The sequence below is a fragment of the Drosophila ficusphila genome, unplaced genomic scaffold (genome assembly GCF_018152265.1).
Source record: "Drosophila ficusphila isolate 14025-0441.05 unplaced genomic scaffold, ASM1815226v1 contig_127, whole genome shotgun sequence".
Classification (NCBI taxonomy): Eukaryota; Metazoa; Arthropoda; class Insecta; order Diptera; family Drosophilidae; genus Drosophila; species Drosophila ficusphila.
Genome location: NW_025064016.1, coordinates 2,294,197 through 2,316,121, shown reverse-complemented (window position 1 = coordinate 2,316,121; position 21,925 = coordinate 2,294,197). Strand labels below are relative to the sequence as shown.

Here is a 21,925-nt window from a genome sequence, read left to right as displayed (position 1 = left end):
TTCCCCGCACAGACGAGGGTCCCTCGGGGGAGCTCGAGACTTTTTAGTGACGACACAAACGGGTTTTCGGTGCGGCAGATACCGGGGGTCCAAAGTAAGCTTAACACTGCCTCTGCCTTCTTATTGTTATGTTTTATAATATTTTAGAGACAAAAGACAGAAACGCAGACTTTCGGAGTTTTGGTTAAGGAGTTGCAGTTGCTGCACTGTGGGAAACCAGGAACATGAATTAAAGGTGAAAGCCAAAAGCTGAGTTACACACTTTTTTTGTCAAAACATGTATTTTCATGTTGTACACTTTCGATAGAAATATCTATAAAAAAAATCTATTAAAAGAAGAAATTCATCGTTACCTTCTTTACTTACCATACATGAGTTCAGTGAAAACTAAGATACAATCTTGATTTTTGAAATTCAGGGTCACTTCAAGAGTCTTGAAGAACGCTGTTCTGGAAAATATCCTTGATTAAAGGCGATTTTATCGCTGTGCAAAGTTGTTGAAGTCCGAGTCTCTGAGGCGACACTTTAGTTATTTTCCACTTCTTGCTGCACTCCACTTCACTTTTCAAAGGCCGCATTAAAATGCATGATAAAAACGAGCCCATGAGCCACATGAGTCGGATGAAAATGATGACGCCCAAGGAGGCGATGATGATGATGATGAGGATGATGAAGATGATGGGGAATGATGAGGAAGGTGGGATGATGGGAAGATGGGAAGATGGAGGAGTGCGATGATAATTCTCGTACTGATGAGGCCGAAGTTTCCCCGAGGCTGCTGCAACTGGTTGGATGCAACCATGTCAGGATTGTTGTGGGTGCAGCATATAAAAGCATTTTACATGTGATGCTCCCAGCTCCTTTCCCGATTTTCCCCCTCCATCCCCATGAAACCCCTGTAACCCCTTCTTATTTTCCTCTCGGTCTACGTGGGCGTGTTCCCTGGGCAATTGTTGAGCTTGAGCCCGAATCCGAGGCTGAATCGGAGTCTGGCGTTGGCGGGTTAATGTCAGTGTCGGGTTTTGGGTTCAGGTTCCTGACTCCTATCTGCCAGCCATCTCCTGCAGTTTGGCTCGCTCGAAAGGTTAAGTAGTTGGGACAGACGATGCCGTCAACTCTATCCCCCTCCTTGTTTTACTCTTTACTTGTACACCGTTGAAAAAATACAAAATACGTATATTTGTTGGGGATAAACGGATTCAGTTCGTGAAGATGCCTCCCAATTAAAAATTGATTCAATACTAAGTGGATCATATCATCATATTTAACTTAATATTTAAAAGTAAGTAATATTCTTCAGCCAAAACCTTTTAATTAGCCAGAGCACTTAAACGACTAATGACTTTTACATTTTAGATACTTTAGTATTTATATTTTAAATCCCAGCATGTTAATATTTATATTTACTTCTGATTTAATCCTAGTGTATTTACCCTTAGCCTTGAATCAGTACTAGAGACTAATTTAGCTAGAAGTTGGCTCAAGAGCTGCCTGTTGTTTTTCTCTTACATATAATTATTAGATTGCATTTTAATGCCGAATGCTTGAGCGCGTTTCAGCCGAAGGGTTTGACCTTTTTTAGAGCAAGCAAACATGTAAGCAGCCTCAATTTCCCAGTTTCTCCCCCCTTTAGAAAGGCAGCTTGTCGAATCTGTATCTTTGTATCCGTATCTTTTGTATATGCATCTGTATCTAATCTAGCGTGGCGACTAGAAAAGAGAGACAAAGCTCGAAAAACGCTGCACGTAGCTGCTGAAAAGGAGAGTAAACTTGCAACTGAACGGTGAATAAATAAAACCCCAAGTCACAATTTTGTTTCAGCATCTCCCCATCACTTTCTAGCGCTCTGTGCATCTCTTTCTCGTTTTCAAGTTTGACCGTTTGCTGGTTTTTGGTTAAAAAGAAAATGTGGTGTGGATCAAATAATAAAAAAAAGTGAGGCAAAGGTAGCAGCGAGGGCAAACAAACAAACAAAAGATACGGATACAAAGATACGGCTAACACAGATACACCGCAAACACACACACGCTCACAAATGACGGGGCAAAAGCGCGCGTAAAGAGCATTCGAAAAAAAAGCCAGGGAAATAACAATAACAACAAATCCAAACCAACAACAGGTACAAAAGGTACAGTCACAAATGACGTCGACGGCTGACGCCGGCGGCTCAGTCGACGCTGGCAGAGGTGCTTAACATTCGTTTTACAGACAGCTTAAGCTAACAGAATGCTGAGAGTAATGTAATTAAATAAAAAGAGTTTAATAACGGTTAAAGTTAATAGAATATAAGACTTTAAAATAGTATTAAAAATCGCAATGAAAATTTAATTAAAATAAACTTTTAATCGAAATACCTTTTGGATTTTATGTTTTATTTTGTTATTTTTTTCTGGAAATAAACTGAATACCAAATGTTTCAAGCAATGTTGTTACTGCATGAATAATATAAAGATCTTGATTTGATTTGTACTTCAATATCACCTTTTACAATAAACAAATGTCGCCTTAGACAACTGTATTTTTAATTAAATTAATTTCTCCTCCTAACCATAGTTTTAGTCAGCCGTTAAATATGCATTTATATCGCTGAGTGCGCAGATGAAGAGCCTCTCAGCCAAGTACTTATGCACTGGCAAAACTCCCTTAACCCCTGGCCAAGAACTTTGCCATGTTGATGATCATCGCACTCCTGGCCTCCTAAACCCCCTCCTCCTCCCCCTCATTTCTTTTGGGAGTAATGTGGCAGTGCCAAAAGGCGACAAGTTGGCAAAGTTTTTTAACCACAGCTGGAAACTGTTAACCCATTGCCAGTTGCCATATCCCATTTTCCCAGACGGTCACCAGGCCACACTCACTGAGAGAAATGCGGGGGGTGGGTTAAGGGTTAGAAGGGGGCAGGGAATTGAAGACACTCACAGAAACACAATTGGCTGAGGTTGTGCAAGTTTCGCACACATAAATCTTAATTTGTAGCAACACGAAGAGTGCGAATAGTTTGCAGTTTCCTGGTTTGCCGCGGGAAAGGGGCATCAGGGGGTTAAGGGAGGCGGATGCCGAGCGGTAAAGTGGGCGGTGTTAAGGGTGCCCCGGCAAGGACAACTCATAAGCTCTCCTCGGCGGAGAACGGCGTCTCTTTTTAATTTATGTTCACTCGAATCCCAATTGCACGCAGCCGACCGCAACATGTTGCACTGCATCAGCAAAGTTTTGCTTCAAATGGGCAGCACGGCGAGGAAAATTTACACGTGGCAGGAGGCGTGAAACTATTCAACTAATAATTTTCTACATACAAATAGATAACAGTTGTCGAGGTCAATAAAAATGTTTTTAAAATAACCACGAAAAACTAGCAATAAAAATAAAATTCAGATTTGTACGCAATAAACTTTTAAATTGTCCATTAATAATTTAATTTAAATGGTTTCTCAATTAAAATGGCTTGTTGTGATATAAATGGAAAACAAACAAAGAGAACTTATCATTTCCTATTATTAAATTTATTTTTAAATAAGTTATTGTTTTAATTTCCTTAAGTACTGTATTTTTATTATGCTTTTTCCCAGTGAATATGTAGTGTGCTGAAAAGGGTATATAAACCATTCTATATTACATTTTTACCTCCTTTGAGAGCGACATAAAATCCAAGCTCTGACCCGATACCTTTGCACACACTTATTTCACCCAACAAAAGATGTGACGGTGGAAAAGCGGTGGCAGGAAAAAGAGCTGACTTTAATGCAAATTGCCAGAGGCTCAATGCCTTCACCCACCCACCAATGGAGCCACCTACACATGCTGCACCACCCAGTGGACCACCCACAATGTGAGCAGCCTCCTCATCAGCAACATCATCAGCGAGGTGGAGCACAGAAATTCTCATTACAAGCACAGTTTAATCTGTAGCCTAGGGGCTAGTGGATATAAGGGGGGAAAGTGGTGCTAGAGTGGGTGGTTGGGTGGTTCAGTGGGTTGGTGGGTTGGTGGGGTGTTGAAGTTATCCTACGGAACGAGTTGAACGAGTCAAATGTGTTAAGCTGGCTCTGAGTGACCCAGCTCCACTATTTCATTCTTCTGCTTTCCCAACTGCAGTCCATGGCCTCTTTCCTCTAGATTTCCACCCACTTTTCCTATATTTTTCAGACCTAAAACTCTTTTTATCCACTGCCACCGCCTCCCTTCTTTTTCGCTTGGTGTTTATGTAAAAGCAAAAACATAACTCAACACGAGAAAAAAAGTGAAAAACGAGAAATACGAATATAAATTCATTGTTTCGCACAATATGAACATGGTTCTGCTGCAAACAACTCCGAACTGCTCTCCCCTTTTTAAAGAACCCCCCGAAATCTCTTCTTTCGAAGTGGCCACTGCAATAAGGCCAACAAAACTGAAACTGTAACTCAATTGTAATGCAAGGTCTTTCTCACTCATCCGCACCCACCAACCTTTTCCCACCTCCACCCCCGGATGCTTAATTTACATGTTTTTGGGTAACTTCATATAGAAAAGCTCCCTTGGCTCTTTGGCTTTGCATGTTTTCCATAACGCCCACACCTTTTTGGACCCCCTTATTTTCCACATTTGGACTTCTAGGCGATTCTCATTTCATTAAATTGCTCGCTTATTGTATTTCGGTTCAGTTCGGTTTTGTTGGTTTATTTTGTTGGTCAGAAAGTGTCATGGAAATGACTTGCAATGATAACATAATGAGTTTCACTTGCAGCTTGACAGAGTGTGAGATTTTTAAAATTATAGGCTTTAATTCACAGATCATATTAGTTTAGAATGTATAGTTCTCGGTCTGAATATTTATTGGCAATTATTAGACTATAATTTACTGTTTTTCTAACATTGGAAAATTAAACAACTGTAGATTAAAGCCACAAATTGCTTTTTAAGCTGTGTCCAAAACCGAAGAACTCAACTAAGTGAAACGGTGTGCAAAACAAAAATTGAAAGAGAGCCTCGAAAATGGTCTAAGTTCGTTGCTGGCTGTTTTCTGTGCCTTGCTGCTGCTGATGCCGGCAACACATATGGAAAATAGAGTTGCCCGAGCGTCAGGGGAAAAACTGCTGAGCGGAAAATGGGCAAAGAGCAGGGATGAAGAAAAAGCAGGCGGAGGTGTTTCTGGAGCTGGAGCAGAATAGGAAAACCTAAGGAGATGCCACTACCAGGCGGAGGGAAGCCTGTTTGTTTTTGCCGTCTGCTTGATGCTATTCCGGCTGCTTTTCCGGGGCTTTACACGTCGCACTCAGAGCTACGGAAAACTTGCGCCCGCCCCCTTTCGCCCTTCTGACCATTACACATTACGTATAATCATCATTTTGTGCTGGCAATAAACACATGCTGTCTGCTCTCAGCAGCTCGACTCTCGCACACCCCGGCTATCATCCCATCCCACCCCCCGTATAAACCCGCCCATGGACACAAGCATATAACAGGAATTTACAATTTCCAGTCCTCTGCACCCTGAACACATATACTTTATTGCATGCGATATTTTTATTTCATGCAAAATGCAAAACTAACAAAAAAAACTCTAGTTGAAAAGGCGGAACGAAATAATCTGTGCATTAAGTCAAATGCGAATTCGAATCTACTCTAACAGCGCTGAAACAAAAAAATCAATTTTCCAAAAACATAGTTCAGATCAGCTTAGAATATTCTATATACATATTTATTAAAATGTTTGTTTTTTTAATTTGTTAATAAGTAGCAATGATTTATTGTTTTCAATTTGGGCCTTCAACAATATGCTAACAACTTATAATATTTCCCACATTACATACAACCATTGTGCATCCTAAAGGGTATCAAATTTCTGTGCGCTTACCATCCTTTACCTTTTCATGGCCCAAATTTGGCCAAAAGCTTATTGAATGTGTGTGCTTTGATTAAATTTAAAATGTTTGATAATACTATTTGCTTCCTGGTTTCGAGGGGCAGAGGAACTGCAGGATGGCAAGTGTAATAATGCAGAAGTAAATACATTACGGGGCAATGAATCGAAAGATGAACCAGGGTGGGGTTGTGAGAACACATATGGGTCCCATTAAATGTTCTCGAGTTAATAGTTATTTTGATGTGGACAGGTACAGTTATCATACCTTTATAATTTAAAATGTTATTTAAAAGGTTTCATATTTATAATAAGTATTTATTATTCCAACCTAAATTTATTTGCCCTTCTTTGCACAAAACCCACTGACCGTCTGTTTGCTGAATTCGCCCTAAATCGAACACTTCGTTTACATCATTCAAATCATTATGGGTCGGGTCAGAGACCCATTTCGGGCGACTCTGGCGATCTGGGACAATGGCAAACACAGCGGGCCACCCTTTCAATATTTGCGGTCCGAGCCGGGAAACTGGGAATCAGACAACCAGAACGAGGAGCCACTGTGCCAAAGATTCGCTCTCGGTCGGAATTTGTATGTGTGCCATTCGACAACACGACAGGCAAACAAAAGCTGGGGAAATCCAGGAGGCGACCGGCAGGGGGGGTAGATTATCAAACGACAAATAGACAGAAATCCGGCAGTTGCAGCAGCATCGGCGACAGCCTGAAAGCAAACTTGGCCAAATCAACAACAAGAGCAGCAGCAACAACAGCAGACGAACGAAAACTACAACTGCAATACACAAGAGCCAAACAAATTCAAATCAAACTAGACAACAATAACAGGGATGGCATAAAAGTAATCATGGTTAGAACTGTATGATACCTGTTGTCAAATTGGCCTATTTAACTCTTGTTTACATAATTTCATTGTTTGTTTGTATTTGCTTATTTAATTTGTATTTATTGATTTACCTAATTAACACTAATTAAACTGAAGTGGTTTAACGGACAAATATTTAAGTTATCCTTTGTTTTTCACAATTTTTTAATACTTAATAAGGTGAATTTCGTTCCATAGTAACCAAACTTTTGCACGTGTTTTTTTACAAATGTAAACAACTAATTTGTAAAGTTAAGTAGACCGATTCTAATGCATAGGTCGTGACAAATTCATTAGCATATTGCTTGGAAAAATACACGAGTAATGACGTCTAGGCAAATAATAGAGAAACTTGTTAGTCATTTTATATTTTTTTTAAAACTTAAAATAAATAAGTGTCGAATAAAAAGTTTTATTTAGCATTTTCAAACTCGATTTTAAATAGGTTTTATATATAAACTTAAACCAACTTACATGTACGCCAGCAACACAAGTCAACCGCCAGCAACATATAGGGGAATGTTGTCAGGGTTGGGCCGTTGTCAGGGTCGGGCCATCTCAATATTTCGAATATTCGTTCTAGAACAATCTGTTTGTGGGTGTCTAGAAACTTCTATCGGTCACTCGAAACTTTCCACGTGACTACTTATTTCGGGATTTCATTCTTCTACGCGTCGTTGCTCCGTGAAGAAAAAGTGCTCGAAAAAGTTTTTTTTACCTGGCCGAAAAAGGTGAATATCACAAGAAAACAACATGTCATCCGCAAGGTGAGCATAAAAATACGTTATATAGTTATTTTTTTACAAAATACTAAGATATAGTTTCATTGTGAGATATAGTTTGGCTATATCATACCATAATAGATTAATACCGCATGTCGTCAGGGTTGGGCCACTTGTGTAGTCAGGCTTGGGCCATCATAATTTTTACATTTTATTCGTGTATTTTCGATTTTTGTTGTAATATTTAAGTTTTTTGTAGCAAAAATATGCAAAATAAATTAAATAGATTTTCTTAAAAAAATATTTCGATGGATTGAAAGAAGATGAATCATTTTTATCTTTTTCTTTAGTGTTTCTCGCTACAAACGAAAAAACAACTCTGAATAATTTTTTATTTACTGTAAAATCCCAAATAATTAAATAAATGAACAAAATAATGTCAGATAAACCTGAATTTAATTTTATTCCACCACGTTACGATATTGTCAACGATTTTCTGAAGGTGGCCCAACCCTGACTACATGGCCCAACGCTGACTACATTTTTTTTTTTTTTTCAAACGCCTATAACTTTTTTTGTTTTTGTTTTTTTGTTCTCTTTTTTTGGTGAACACTTCCTCTTGCTTGTACCTTTCCAAAAATGTATAAACTTATTCTGAATTGTCATTGGTTCAGAAGTTATGGACATAGGTCAAAACATGGCCCAACCCTGACAACATTCCCCTACTGCTGCTAGCATATTGCTCATAAGATATATGAATTACTTTTTTTCAGTGTAATTGAATTGTCTTCGTAAGCAGATATACCCCTAAGATTTATGAGTACCCTGCAAAAGAAGTCTCTGCAGAGCGTAAACTAGAACAAGCACCAGCAACATGAACGCCAGCAACACCAGTTCGCCGCCAGCAACATGCAATGTTGCTAGCTCGTCGCGCATGTGACAGCAGCAACACCAGCCAAGGCAGCAGCAACATGCAGCAGCAACATCTAACTGCGGCAGCAGACAGCGGCGATATGCGAACAGCAGCAACATACAGCGGCAACATGCAACACAAGGGCAGCGCAGTCGACAACCGCTGCATATGTAGAAACGCATACCCTGTGTGTTGGCATGAGTTCTCTGCCTCCGCCGCTGTCGGCGTCGCTGCCGCAGCGCTGCCAATGTTCCACGGGCGGTTGGCAACTTCATAAACACGGAGCGGACTCAGTCGTTTGGTAACTGTTGCATTCGGCACTTGGTTCGCTCGTTACCCTCAGTCGCTCTTGAATTTCGTGGGTGGCACGTCGCTCGCTCGGCTTTTTGGCTTCGGTATTTCGTGATTCGGGTCGGAATCGTATAAACCTGCGTCCGTGTGCGTCAGCCGGCCATTGGGAACCAACACAGCCAAAGGCATTCGCTCCACAGCGCGTCCGTGTGTGTTTATCACTGTGGCATAATCTTCGATTAGAGGCCAGCAAAACCTACCGATCGGATATACCCCTGCAGAAAAATAATAATAATATCAACGAGCCGCAATAAACAACAAAAACACACTGCACACACCCCAAAACACATACACACATCTCATAAAAAATATAAACCAGAGCCTCAGCGGCCGTAAAGTGTCAACAAAACGTACTTGGTCGTTATTGTATGCATAAAAAGCTAAGGCAAGTGCAACCGGAGTAAAGCCAAAAAAATATATACACACAAGGAAACTTAAAAAAAATAAGCCCGGGATTACACGCACGCAAAAAAAATAAATAAAGGAAGCCAAAGGAAGTCTGCAGCAAAATCATGTCACGGATCGTTTTTATATGTCTTGCAGCCATCTTAACAGGTAAGAATAAACAACAGCCAAGAGAGAAAATAAAGCCAAAGTCAAGCTCATGAGATGATATCACGCGCCCGTTTAAGACCCGCGCAAATGTGTGAAAAAGTTTAGCTCACTCTCAGACACAAAGATATTAATATATCTATATAAATAAAAAGATGCCCCCAAAACGTGTTCTCACCTTAAGCTGAATGATAATATCATAGATGAGCGGTAAACTTGATTGATGAGACACGACATTACCCCGCGGGGCGATGGAAAGTGTTTGTGATATGAAAGTGGTGATTGAGTGAAAAGTCTCCTGTCATAATATCCATTAAATTGATAGGTGTTCCTCTTTTTTGGCGGTTGACCCCGTTTGGTCCATAACTTCGACTGCGCATGCTCAGAGTGTGACCGAAGCTGTGTTTAACCTGTGTCCGCGTCAAGTGTGACCTTTCTTGTTTCGGGTTCAGCTGGCATTTGCCATGCGCCAACACCGTTGGAAAGGTCAACCACACTTTTGTAACTCAGCATCTACTAAAGTGATTCGAACGGAATTGGGCTTGACTCAAAGATCTTGGCGAGCTTATTATTCTCTTCGGGTAATTACCTGATTGGGTAGCTGTTTTGATCGGTTTTAGTTTGGGTCTGTGTTTGTATGTAAGAGGACTTAATAGCTTTGTGTGCCTATAAACAGTTTGATTGATTTTATGGGGGCATTAGGCATTTTTATAGTTTTTTCATTGGAATTGATATAAGTCGGTGTAAAATTATTTTTTCCAACAATTAGTTTACCTCGAAGTTAAATTTTTTTTTATTTAGCTTAACAAATTAAATTTTATCCAACCCATTTTTTTCTCCTGACTGTAATTAGTCTCCGGTTTCCAAGCCTTTTTTAATAAAATTTTAACAACGACTCTACTTGAGTTAGCATGCATCCTTGAAATTAAGAGACAACATCAGCATCCACTTGAGCATTACTTTTAACTCTTTGTGCCACGTACAAATGCGAATATAAATTCTATGCTATCATCCAGGCCCAAAAAACGTTGTCGGTCCTATTTAATTAAAATCCTTCAATGTTTCAGCCCGTGCTTATTATTTTGTACCCTCTTATTACGCCAGGCAGGAACGAGAACGATATATGTAGAGCTCGCAGGGAAACTGAGACAGATTTCTCATTAGCTGAAAAGAAGATGCTGGTTTATGCTAAAGCCTAACAACATTAACACAACGTACGGCACATGAAGCTGTTGCTTTTGCAGCTGTCTCATTACTGCCACAACCCCTCGGCAGTTTCAACAGCCCCTCCGCTCCTGTCCTTTCCCTCCCATAGAATTTTCCCCCTAATGGAACCACCCACATGACGTGACTTTAAGACAGCACCATTTTATTCAGACGCTAAGCCTGCCCTGCAACCTTTCAAAGGTTCACGAAATGTAAATGCAAAAACTGCACACAAAAAACCAAAAAAAAAAAAAAAAAAAAATAAAGCAGGGAATCCACTGCAGGTTCAGCTTTGCTCCCTATCTCTTTTCCCCACCCAGTTGCCGTCTTTTTCTAGCAGGGCTTTGGTACTTCACACTGAATACTTTTACATTTTTATAGGACTGACGCATCGCAGACATCGCATCAGTTGACTGTTGTCTTGCAATTATAAATGTTTAATGCAGCTCCGGCCATGGCTCCTGGACCATTTTTCAGTTGGGAATGGGCCGGAAACTCAGCTAACCGATCCCAGGGATACACTAAAAAATGTACGAAGCACTCACTATAAAAAAGAACACCGTGCATAATTTTTACAATTTTCATTGCTTTTAGGAAGAATAAATTATATAAAATATTTTCTACTGGCTTCAAACTTTTTTTAATCAAGCAGTAGTACATTTTATTTGTGTACCAGAATTTTCAATTAAAATTTAACTTATTTGGCACAAATAACACATAAGTTCCACTTTCACCACTATTTATGTCGTCCCAAAAAAACAGAACTCACATAAAAATCACACACAATTTCCTTTGCAAACTTCCCATTCAATTTCATGGATACCCTTTGTGCAGGACATAAAAAAGGGCGAAGGAGACACGAGCTGCAACATGTGCAGCATGTAAATAAGGCATTGTATCCAAAAACCATTCACAGTAACTCAAATGGCCAAAAGGAACTCCAGTCGTGACGTATTTAGTTATGACTGCCTCATCTAGGGGCCAGCAAAAAGCGGTTCAGCATTTATGCATTTTAATGGCCACCAATTGAGGCATGTCCTATGCTACATTTGTATATATGTATATGCCAGCTGGCAACAAAAAAGATCCAGGCATTGAATTAAATACGTGCTATGTTTGAACAGTTTGCTGGCTCTAAATGTGACTTGGCCAGTGACTGCTACTGCAAAACTGTGACGGCATCTATATCTCTTTTTTTGGCAATCCAATCCATTCCAGCCCCTCCCGCCCATGACATACATAATTTTCAACTCTTTTCTACCTATGGTAATTGCAATGGGAATCGCAGAGAAGGGCAAGCTCCTCCGTCTCTCATTCATATTCATAACATCGTTTCATTTTGGCTTTTTGCTTTGCTACCTGGTCAACAAAAAAGCGTCCGGGCGACCAACTGAAAATTTTCCAGTAACTGAAACGTTGCGAAAAAGGACTGGCTGAAGGACACAAAAGCTTTATCGCGCTGAGGCCTTTAGTTTTTCGAAAGGTATTCCCTTAATGAAAAGCGGGAGTTTTCCCCCGTTAGAAGGCTGGGAAGGAAAAGGGCGGTAAATTGCTAACGGGCTTCTTTTTAAATGCTTTTCTTCCGGCTTCTAATTGTTTGCTTGGTTTGTAAGTCTCTAATCAATCTATGATTTATGGATGAGCATTATGAAACGTTTAATTTTTACTCGGAAACTTTATTGATTCTAATTCCTTTTGATTGGTGAAATTGCGGAAACAAAAATCTTTTATCACCCAAACTTCAAAACTTAAACCAAAGTTGAATGACCAAATTCGATAACTAATTCCCCAACACTTGTTCCATTCCAATTGAATTGTTTTGATTCGCAAAATTCGCTGTATCACTTGTCGATTGAATTTTCGCCGTTTTTCACATTCACACTTATACTCGTACATATATCGCTGAATAATCGCTGGCGGACAATTTTTATTTACAAATTTAGCAATTTGGGGCGAGAGACAAATAGAAATGCACAATTTCATGACTAATTTGCTGAAAAATGACTGAACAATGTCAACAACAACTTTTTTGCATGCATCTTTAGTATATGCGTGTGTATTTCGTAACGCGTTTATCTGTGTTTGTCTGTTCTTTTGTGAGAGTGTGTGCGTGCCCAGGAAGTTGGCAACGCTTTGGGCCATTCTGAAATTTTTGGGGGCCAAAAAGAGATGGGAGAAGTGCGATATTGACAAAGCGTATGCCAGGCAAATTAAATATAATGGGGATCTACCCTACTTATTCTGCTCCTCTGCCGCTCGACAAAACAGTTGAAAAGACAATAAAGAAAGGAAAGCGGGAAAGCCGGGAAAAAGTTGCACAGCTTATAGAAAAGTTTCCCGTTTTCCGCAGTTGTTTTTCGGGCTGCAACTGCAAACAAGTGTGTGGGGCTCGAGCACAATGAAGCGAACTTTTGATCGATTCGGCGGCACTGAATTGTCTTTATGGGCACGTACCAAAAGCGTGAAAACGTGGCCAAAATAAAGGGAGACCAGGAATTTTTTTAAATGGTCAAAGGAAGTAATTGCAAAAGGGCGCTTTTAAGGTTCTCTGTGATTAAATATAGAACATTTGTGGTATGTAAGGGTCATAAAACTTTCTTGTTACTCCACTTTACAATTGTGCAAAATAATTATATAACTATATAGATAAATAAAAATAAATAGCCCTTATTACTTATTACTCAGTGCAGCGGTTGTTGGTGAGTGACTTCCATCTGTGTTTAAATTTTTGTGGTTATCAGCACGTCCCACTGAGTGATCCCTTTCATTAGTGACTTCCCCGTTTTCAAAAACCACATCTTACACAATGCTTTTATAAATATAACGGCAAAGATAATTGCAATTATTTGTTTTCCCTTTTTGAAAATGTACATTTATATTAGGCAGCTATAGGTGAATCATTGGCTCGGCCAGTTAGTCATTTATATAGCGTACGAAGGCAGCAATCGACTAATTTGACGTGAATAGAAGCTCGCTTGATTGACTCAACTTTCTCGTACCCCCGCTGTCTTTCTATATCGCTTTATAGTCAGTCTCAGAGAATTGTGTCAGGTTTGTTTGGCCATTACACGTTTTCATTGCTCCTTTTATTTGCGCTCAATGCAGTTGGTTTTGATTTGGGTCACGATTTGGGCTATTGATAAGATGCACACTAAGAAAAATATCACAAAAATAAATTACACTGAATTTTAGTTAAAATACGCGTTACTTCAAAACCATGCTATAAAGATATCACTTGACTTTTCCCTAAGCAGCATTTTTCTTTATTACTATATAATTTGTATTTATTTTTTATTATTTCTTTTTGTGTATGACACCTGAAAGTGTTCCACCTGCAATTTCAGTTGCATGATACACATCCAGAAGTTGCTCGGTCCTCGTGTTCTGTTTTTGTTTGGGTCGCTTGGGGAAAATGTGAACGATTAGATAAGGCTTACATATGTGGGTTGAACTCAGGGTGGCAAGGGGAAGTGTATTAGGTGTCCCTTATCAGCTGACAAACACACAAGCGAGCTCTCTGCTTACTGTTGATAACAGTTCTCATTTTTGAGTCTTATTGGGTCACTGTAGTTTTGTATGCTAAACCTGAAATGTGGAGAATGCAGTTTGAATCGCAGAAATCTACATTCTGAGAAACAATCAATAATTTTTTTCCCCTCAAAGCTTTTTTTAGTAAGGAGTAAGAAAAATATCAATACACAAGTTGTTGAAATGCAAACTATATTTTCAAAAACATTTTGTTTATATCAAGTTATTTATGACACATTAATTTTATCTCGGTGTACTCAAATTTCCTCATTGAGCATTAGCTAATTGGAAATGTTAAATTATTATGGCCCACAATCTGGTCCATAATATGATCGATCTCTGGGCCACGCACATACGTATATTTCCACATTTTTGGGCATAAATTCAATTAAAATTTCATTAATATCGAAATTTCTAAACAGAAGCAATTACATCCCTTTCAATTCATCCGGCACATGCTCCCTCTATTTGGCAAATTTAATCAATATTTGAAAATAGTTTTTCTATTCAATGTCTCGCCATCAAATGACCGATTGAAGGTACACCCAATGGCTGCATTAAATTATAATCTCAATAAAGACGTGGGTGTGGTTTGGGGATTTCTATTTACTAATTTAATGTGCAGTTCTAATTAAATTTACATGACTGTCTAAATTGAATGAACTGATGCGTCAAACTGACTGACTTATTGCCTCGGTTTTGGGGGCTTGGGGACTTCGCTTTTGTTGGTTTGAGAGATTGTGCTCGACCCGAAAGTGCAAAATAATTGAAAATAATGTTTCACCGGGCATTATAATTATTAATTATCCCAAATCATATTATATTTGTGCACCGAACAGCAGAGCACAGATACGCAAATAAACGTGCATCAACAGACGGGCTGCGAAAATTACTGATGGCGAAAAAGACTGCCATTAATTAAACATATTTAGGTTGGTTGAAAAAACGGGTTAAATAACACGAAACCCACACCTTGAATGCAGTAATCAAGCTGCATTCACATGTGGATAAACAGTCAATCAAATAAATGAGAGTAGCTGCGAAAAGAAATGAAAAGTTTTTTTTTTCAGATTTGCATGGAAATTTAACAAAGAAAATTGTGGAAAAAAAGAAATTAAAACAGGAATAATAAGCGTATTAAAGCCATTTATAAGGAGAAAAAACATGCCTTGATGAATGCGATAATTGGATTCATTAAAGATTGACAATAACTTTTAATTGGGTTTAAGTGTGAAACTAAATAGCTTAAGAGAAATTCAGTCCTGGGGGAAGGTAGCATGCAAACGACCTAAATCTCAATATTTAATTAAAATTCTGCCATCATATCAACAGATTAAAATATAAATACCGTTTTATTTATGGTTAAATGATGTAATCTATTAGAATAGCCGCATAAAAAAATAAACCCGACAGTATAATCTTGTCTCTACTGATAATTCTGGTACCTAGCAACAGGTCCGAGCTCCATGCCCCGAAATTATCATCCCAAAGTTCAGAGACTTGCCTCAATGGAGCCATTCATTGGCCTTATAACAATTTCTTGGTACCAACTCCACGCGCACCTCTCTTTGTTCATCAGTTGGTTCGTAACAAAAGCTTCGAACAAAACGCAATCTTTTACCATACATCTCAGAAAATGCTAAAGTTTTTGCCTCTCTATCTCTCTCCGTTTGGATTTTAAATTTCGTATTTCAGTATCTCACGGATACACAACTCTAGTAGCTCACGAACCGGTTTTACTGCTGTTTTCTGTTTTATTTTATTTGACTTTTCGTGTTGTTGTTGGCTAGCTGTTCCAACTAGTTTCCATTTTTGTTCATTATTACTTGGTGTTTTTATTTCCCAACCTTTTCTACAAGTATTTTCAACGATTTTTTTAATTTGCCACAAAATGCTTCGCTCTCTCAGTCTTTTCTCTTCGAAGCGTAAAAACCAAAGCACGCACACATGCGCAATGATTGCCGTATCTGTGTGTGCGTTAATATTTTTAACTGTTATTATTGTTGGCTTTTTTCCGTTCTACATTATTGCCTTTTATTTGGTCTTGTTGTTGCTCACTTCTGGTTTTAACTTTTTTTTTTTTTTTTGTTTACTCAATGGGTGTTGGCAGTCGAAGAGAGGAAAAGAGAGGGCGTGTGTGAGAGAATTGTTAAAGTTAATTATTTTATATTTGTATTGCCTGCACGTTGTATTTGCTCAACTTTTTTGTTCGCTTCTTGCTATTTGACTTACAAAAATAAAAATAAAAGAGCGTAGAAAAATACGAGCGGAGCTTCGGAAAAGGTCTGTGTGTACCCCCCTCGTTGGCACCTCCCCCTCATCAAGCCTCTCCATGGGAGCCATCAATTTGACAGTTTCGTTTCAGGTTTCAGTTTTGACCCATTTCATTTTATTTACTCTTTTTGGGTCCCGACTTGGGCGTGGTTCCTGAACTCAAGTCTTCGGAAAGTCGAGCTTATTGTACACAAAAAGAAAATAAAGAGGAAATGGGTAGTATTATTAAGTAATTAACACCGAAAAGATTGTTTCCCAAGCTCGATCTTGCTTATAGAACAGATCAGGAATGTGAAGAGAAGTATCAATTTATTACTCTTTTAACATTTAATTTCTTCATTTTATTACTTGCATAAATTCAATTTAACATGCATTTTATTGTATTTTCAAATGTTATTAAAGTAATATAATTTTCTGCACTTAAATACAGCAATAATTCCTTCAAAAGGAAACTCTTTTAGCATCTTCCATTAATTTGACCATAATCAACTTATTTAAGTCGTACGTTTCACCAGGCCATAACTAATATTTACACACACCAGAAACATAATTAAAAACAGTTTGTGTCTTCCGATTCTTTTTGTGTTATGGATAATTCCTGGTGCGGCTAGAGCTAACCATAAATGTGTAAATTTGTTTGGCCGGCAATTAAAGCGGTGGGACAGTGCCAATTTGAAGAGTGGAAATGAGATGACATGCCAGAGGCTCGTTATCCGTCCATTGTTGGGCTTAACTCTCATTTCACAGGAGGGTTTGTGGGCTAAGGGGTGGATCCACACCTTGGCCAAACAAACAAGTGTTCCCTGTGTTCCTGTGTGCCGGCAATCTCAGCCATCTCCCTCAAAACTCTGCTTAATTTGATAAATGTCCGACGTTCGTGCAACAAAACAGTTGTCAGCTGGCTGGTTGGCTACTGTAGATGGTACACTGATCAAAAACCAAAAGACTTCTACACTATTTCATAACAACATTGAAGAACAAAAATATTATCTATGTATCTGTCACATAGATTAGTGCAAATCAGACAAACATATTTTTTTTTTTTTGTATTTCAAGCCATAACCCTCAAGAAATCAGTTTTTATTTCTGTGTACTGCTACTGGATATCCAGATTTACTGGAGTCTTTACTGGCCTGTAGCGTGGGTGTGTGTGCCTGTCATTTACTCATTTATTGGCCAGACAATGGCATCCACTGAACACAAAGATTGACAGAGTGACTCGACCGAGATTAGGATTGATGTTAGCATATTAACATGTCAATTCAAACGGTCTGGGGAAATTACCGCAGGTGGATTTTAGCATTACAAACTCCTATTTCGGTTTGATTGAAAGAGCGGCTGGCAAAGGGTTTCCGACTTTTTCACGTCTTTATTAAGTTTTCATTACGGCCTAATGGCGTGCGTGACAAGGTCCTAAAAAAGTGAAAAGCTTTTGGCCATAAAAGCGGTTGCAATTTAAGCCAGAAAGCACACATAGAATTAAAATTAAACGTAAATAAATTTCACAACTCACGCACTTCTGCTGGGAATTGCCCCCCTGCTATCTTTTCAACTATTTTTTGGCCATATTTTTTAGGTAATTACTTTCTAAGTGAGCGTGTGAGTGCGTGAGTCAGGCAGACAGGAAAGTTTTTCACTTTATGGCATTTAATTTATAAAACTTGCGGAAAAGGGCTTGCCAAGACAGCATAACTATAAAACAAGAAGTATATAGTGGAGAGAGCAAAATGCCAGCAGAAAGTTTTTCTAGCCATATTTTTTTTTTTTTTTTCGCCTAACTAGCTTTGGGCTTAGTCACGCCTGTTAACTTATCGCTTTGAATGAATATTCCCATTTCGACTCCTTTTTGTGTTTGAGTCTCGCCAGCGTTGATAGTGTTTACTTTGTTTGTGTACGCGTAGTATTTGCGGGATTTATCAGTCAGCGACTTGGCTTTATATAAATTCTATTTTTTATTTGCCACTTTTGGCCCTGGCAACCACTGACTAAATGAAAACTTCTTGGCGGCAGAAATGATAAACAAAAGGGATGGCAAGAAAAAGTTCAAGTTTGTCGTGGTGGATTATGGCGGAATCTCCGTAAAAAGTTTAGATGATGGATGAGCCAAAGTGGAAGGGGCATACCTTCTGGCAAATAGTGGCGATTAAATATTAATGCAATGTTATGACAACGAAGGTTGATAAATAATTTAGTACTGTATGTTTGATAAGGAAAGAATTTGTGTAATGATAACAAGCAATCAAATAACCAACAACCTTGCAACTATACCAATAATACCACGATTACTTCGAAATTCTTTCAATGCTTAAACACATGGAATGCTACTAAAAAAATGTACTACAACTTTCAACCACTTAAAACCCAATAAAATGTTTTTATATTCAAATAAGACAAACATTTGACTCTTAATTTTTCTAATTTCCGCATTTAATTATGGAATTAGAAGCACACACAAACTCTTTTACAGCCTAGAAGCAGAAAAAACTTTCACCTTGGCTGCAGGCGGTTGAAACAGCCACTGGAATTCATAGTGCCAACGAAAAGTTTGCGCCAATCATAACTCTCTTAGCGGGTAATATAGAAAATTAAAGCCATGAACAAACCTTGCGAGGAGAGAGCAATTTAACAGACCAAATATGGCATTTACTTTCCACAAACAGAGAGGAATTAAATTGTTTGCAAACTAAATTAATGCAATGAGAAAATAGAGGGAGTGCTGTTAAAAATTAAAAAGTTTTACGCATTTAAGCTGAATTTATTATGAATATTATATGTTCTATGAACGGACAATGTCTGGCCAAATTTGATTGTTGTAATTATGCTTGTAATATGATAAAAATACAAATTCCCGCAGCTCCCACTGTATACACATATGCTCGCATAATGTATAAGTGGGTTTAAGTGAAAAATTATTTTCATAATCGAATTATGGCAATTATTTTATGCCACAGCCACCGTGCATTGTTCGGCGAAAATTTCACTAAAATCAATTCTAATTTAACTCGATAATTTGTATGTTTATGTTTTGCTTTTGGTTGCAAAGTCATGACAATATGATTATGAAAAATTGAGATTTCTGCTTAATTTAAATATCAATAAATCTGCGCAACAAACAATGAATTAATACCAGTTTATTTTTAAGAGCCGCGGGGCTACATTTTTAAAATATTTTTGTTTAAATAAACAGATATTTTTCATAACAGTTGCGACATGAAAAGGCTGGACAAAATAGTTAGAATCACTCAGCTTGATTAAATCTGGTTTGTAGCAGTTTCAAGGTTGATCAGCAGCATTTAGAACACGTTTACACATCTCTTGAAATCTTGTTTGCTTTAACTTGTTCTGCAATCTGCGCGCTCCTCAAGTTGTTATACCCTTGCAGAGCAAAGGGTATTATAATTTTGGCCAGAAGTTTGCAACGCAGTGAAGGAGACACCTCAGACCCCATAAAGTATATATATTCTTGATCAGCATCACGAGCAGAGTCGAAATATGTCTGTACGTCTGTCCGTCTGTCCGTCTGTCCGTCTGTCCGTCTGTCCGTCTGTCCGTTTCTGCCCAAACTAGTCTCTCAGTTTTGAAGCTATCTTGCTGAAACTTTCCCAAAAGTTGTGTAGTTATTGCACGCAGTATATAAGTCGGAACGAGCCGGATCGGGCGACTATATCGGATAGCTCCCGTACGAGAGATTGAAAAAAAAAATCTCACTCCGTTGTTTTTCATCAGATCGACTTGAATTCTTCAAGATGGCGTTTTCTAACTACTACTAAATTTCGGTTTAAATTTGATCAAAATCGGATAACTCTATCATATAGCTGCCATAGGAGAGATCGAAAAATATATATAGAATTAATGAAAATAAATTGATAACATCGTTGTTTTTTATCGTACGAGCATGATTTTTAGAATATCAAGTTTTTAACCAACTCTTATATTGAGAAAAAATTTCATAAAAATCGGACAACTATATCTTGTAGCTGCCATAAGAAAGATCGAAAAATCTATATAGAAATAACGGAAGTAAAATTATAACATCGTGGTTTTTCATCAGACAAGTATGATTTTTAAAATATAGAGTTTTCTTACGACTCTTAAATTACGAATTAAATTTGATCAAAATCGGACAACTATATCATATAGCTCCCATATGATCTGTAGTCGAAAATATGGAAAATGAATAGAAAAATCGTCATAGCTTCGATGTTGTTAGGCTTTATGCATTTTGTTCGACGTAATTGAGATCTGCAAGGGTATATCAGCTTCGGCTTGCCGAAGCTAGCTTCCTTTCTTGTTTTTTTATTTAGCGAGACAGCGGATGGTTAGTAAATGGTTTACAACTTTGTCGCCCAACTAACTGAAAGCCGGCTAAAGTGAAAGGCAAGGAGGGACTCCCAAGGGATTGCAGCTGACCCGGCAGTAAAACGTCATTAAGTGCCCAAATTCAATTTGTTTGCACTTAAACGATTGCAGTAGTAGCTCTGCAGAAGAAGGCTTAGAAGTTGGTACCCAAAGCCGAGGGCATTAGAGTAAGACCAGCAGCAACCACAGCCAAATCAAGGCCAACAACAGTTGAACCTTTAAGCAGCAACTTGAAAATCTGCAATAGCAACAGCAGTAACTGCAAAAGCAACACTAGTAAATGTAGCAAAAAAAAATGCCCATGGAACACCAGCAACATCGGTTGTTTAAGCACCAGCAACATGGCTGCCAACAGCAGCAACATCGACAACAATACAGCAGCAACACCAGCAGCTGCAGTACAAATAAAGCTACACAGAAAAACCCAAAACAAAATTGCAAAAATTGCTTGCATTTCATTTAGTATTTGGTTACTCTCCCAAATATATTTTATACGTCTTAAGTCACTATTACTATTTTAATTAATTATATACACATTACAAACTACAGAGTTAATAGATTGATATTTTTTAGGCAATCTAAAAGCATTAAACTTTTTTTTTCGCGTGCAGCAGCAACAAATCTCCGTTGCAGCTACAAACTTGTCCGCTATAGAGAGAGCCACTACTCCGGCAAGCTGGCTGTAGTAGAGCTAAAGCCAAAGCAAATCGACCCAGTTTGGTGGGCCCAACCCGAAGCCGATTGCTCCGCACTTGACTGGGTCAAGTAAAACCTTTTTGTCAGCGATAAACAGCGGCTGCAACCAAGACCAATTTAACGTTCGGCCATAAAGTCAGCCACTGGCTTGACAGCAGCCCAACAAAAGCCACCAACTTTTGGCCAAGTGGTTCTAGTTTGGTTTTTTTTGGATTTGGGCTATTTTTTCCCAAATATTTTTTTTTTTTTTTTTTGCGGCACCCATAAAAAAATATCATAAATAAATGCGGTCGTTAGCAATACAAAAAATTGTTTTGGGCTTCCTCCAAATTAGCGGTTTTTGTTGTAATTATTGCCACTGTTTTGAGTTATGCAAATATTACAGCAAAAATAAAACCCGAAATGGCCAATGACATAAGACCTTGTGACGTTCCTAAGTGAGAAATAATTGCCATTTCGCGAAACGTACAACTCGTATAATTTTTTCCTTTCATTTCGCTGACATTGAACATTTTTATGAATGGAGACTGACTCACCAGCCGCCGCCTAATTGAAAATGATTCACGGAGTGGTCGTGAGTGTTTCTGTGAGTGTGAGTGTGAGTC

At 38.4% G+C, this 21,925-nt stretch overlaps 1 protein-coding gene across 5 annotated transcripts in view; it reads left to right on the top strand.

Annotated features, from left to right (window-relative positions):
* Nucleotides 1–8,550: 8,550 nt before the first annotated feature.
* Nucleotides 8,551–21,925, top strand: part of LOC108096036 (fasciclin-3) — a 90,882-nt gene continuing 77,507 nt past the window's right edge. For 2 of the 5 annotated variants that reach the window (XM_043209464.1, XM_043209463.1), the window contains exon 1: nt 8,632–9,260. In XM_043209464.1, coding sequence (XP_043065399.1) covers nt 9,218–9,260 — 43 coding nt within the window. In that variant the 5' untranslated portion in view covers nt 8,632–9,217. Of the gene's footprint in view, nt 9,261–21,925 lie in introns of all 5 variants that reach the window. The other 3 variants (XM_043209460.1, XM_043209461.1, XM_043209462.1) reach the window with 3 other exon arrangements.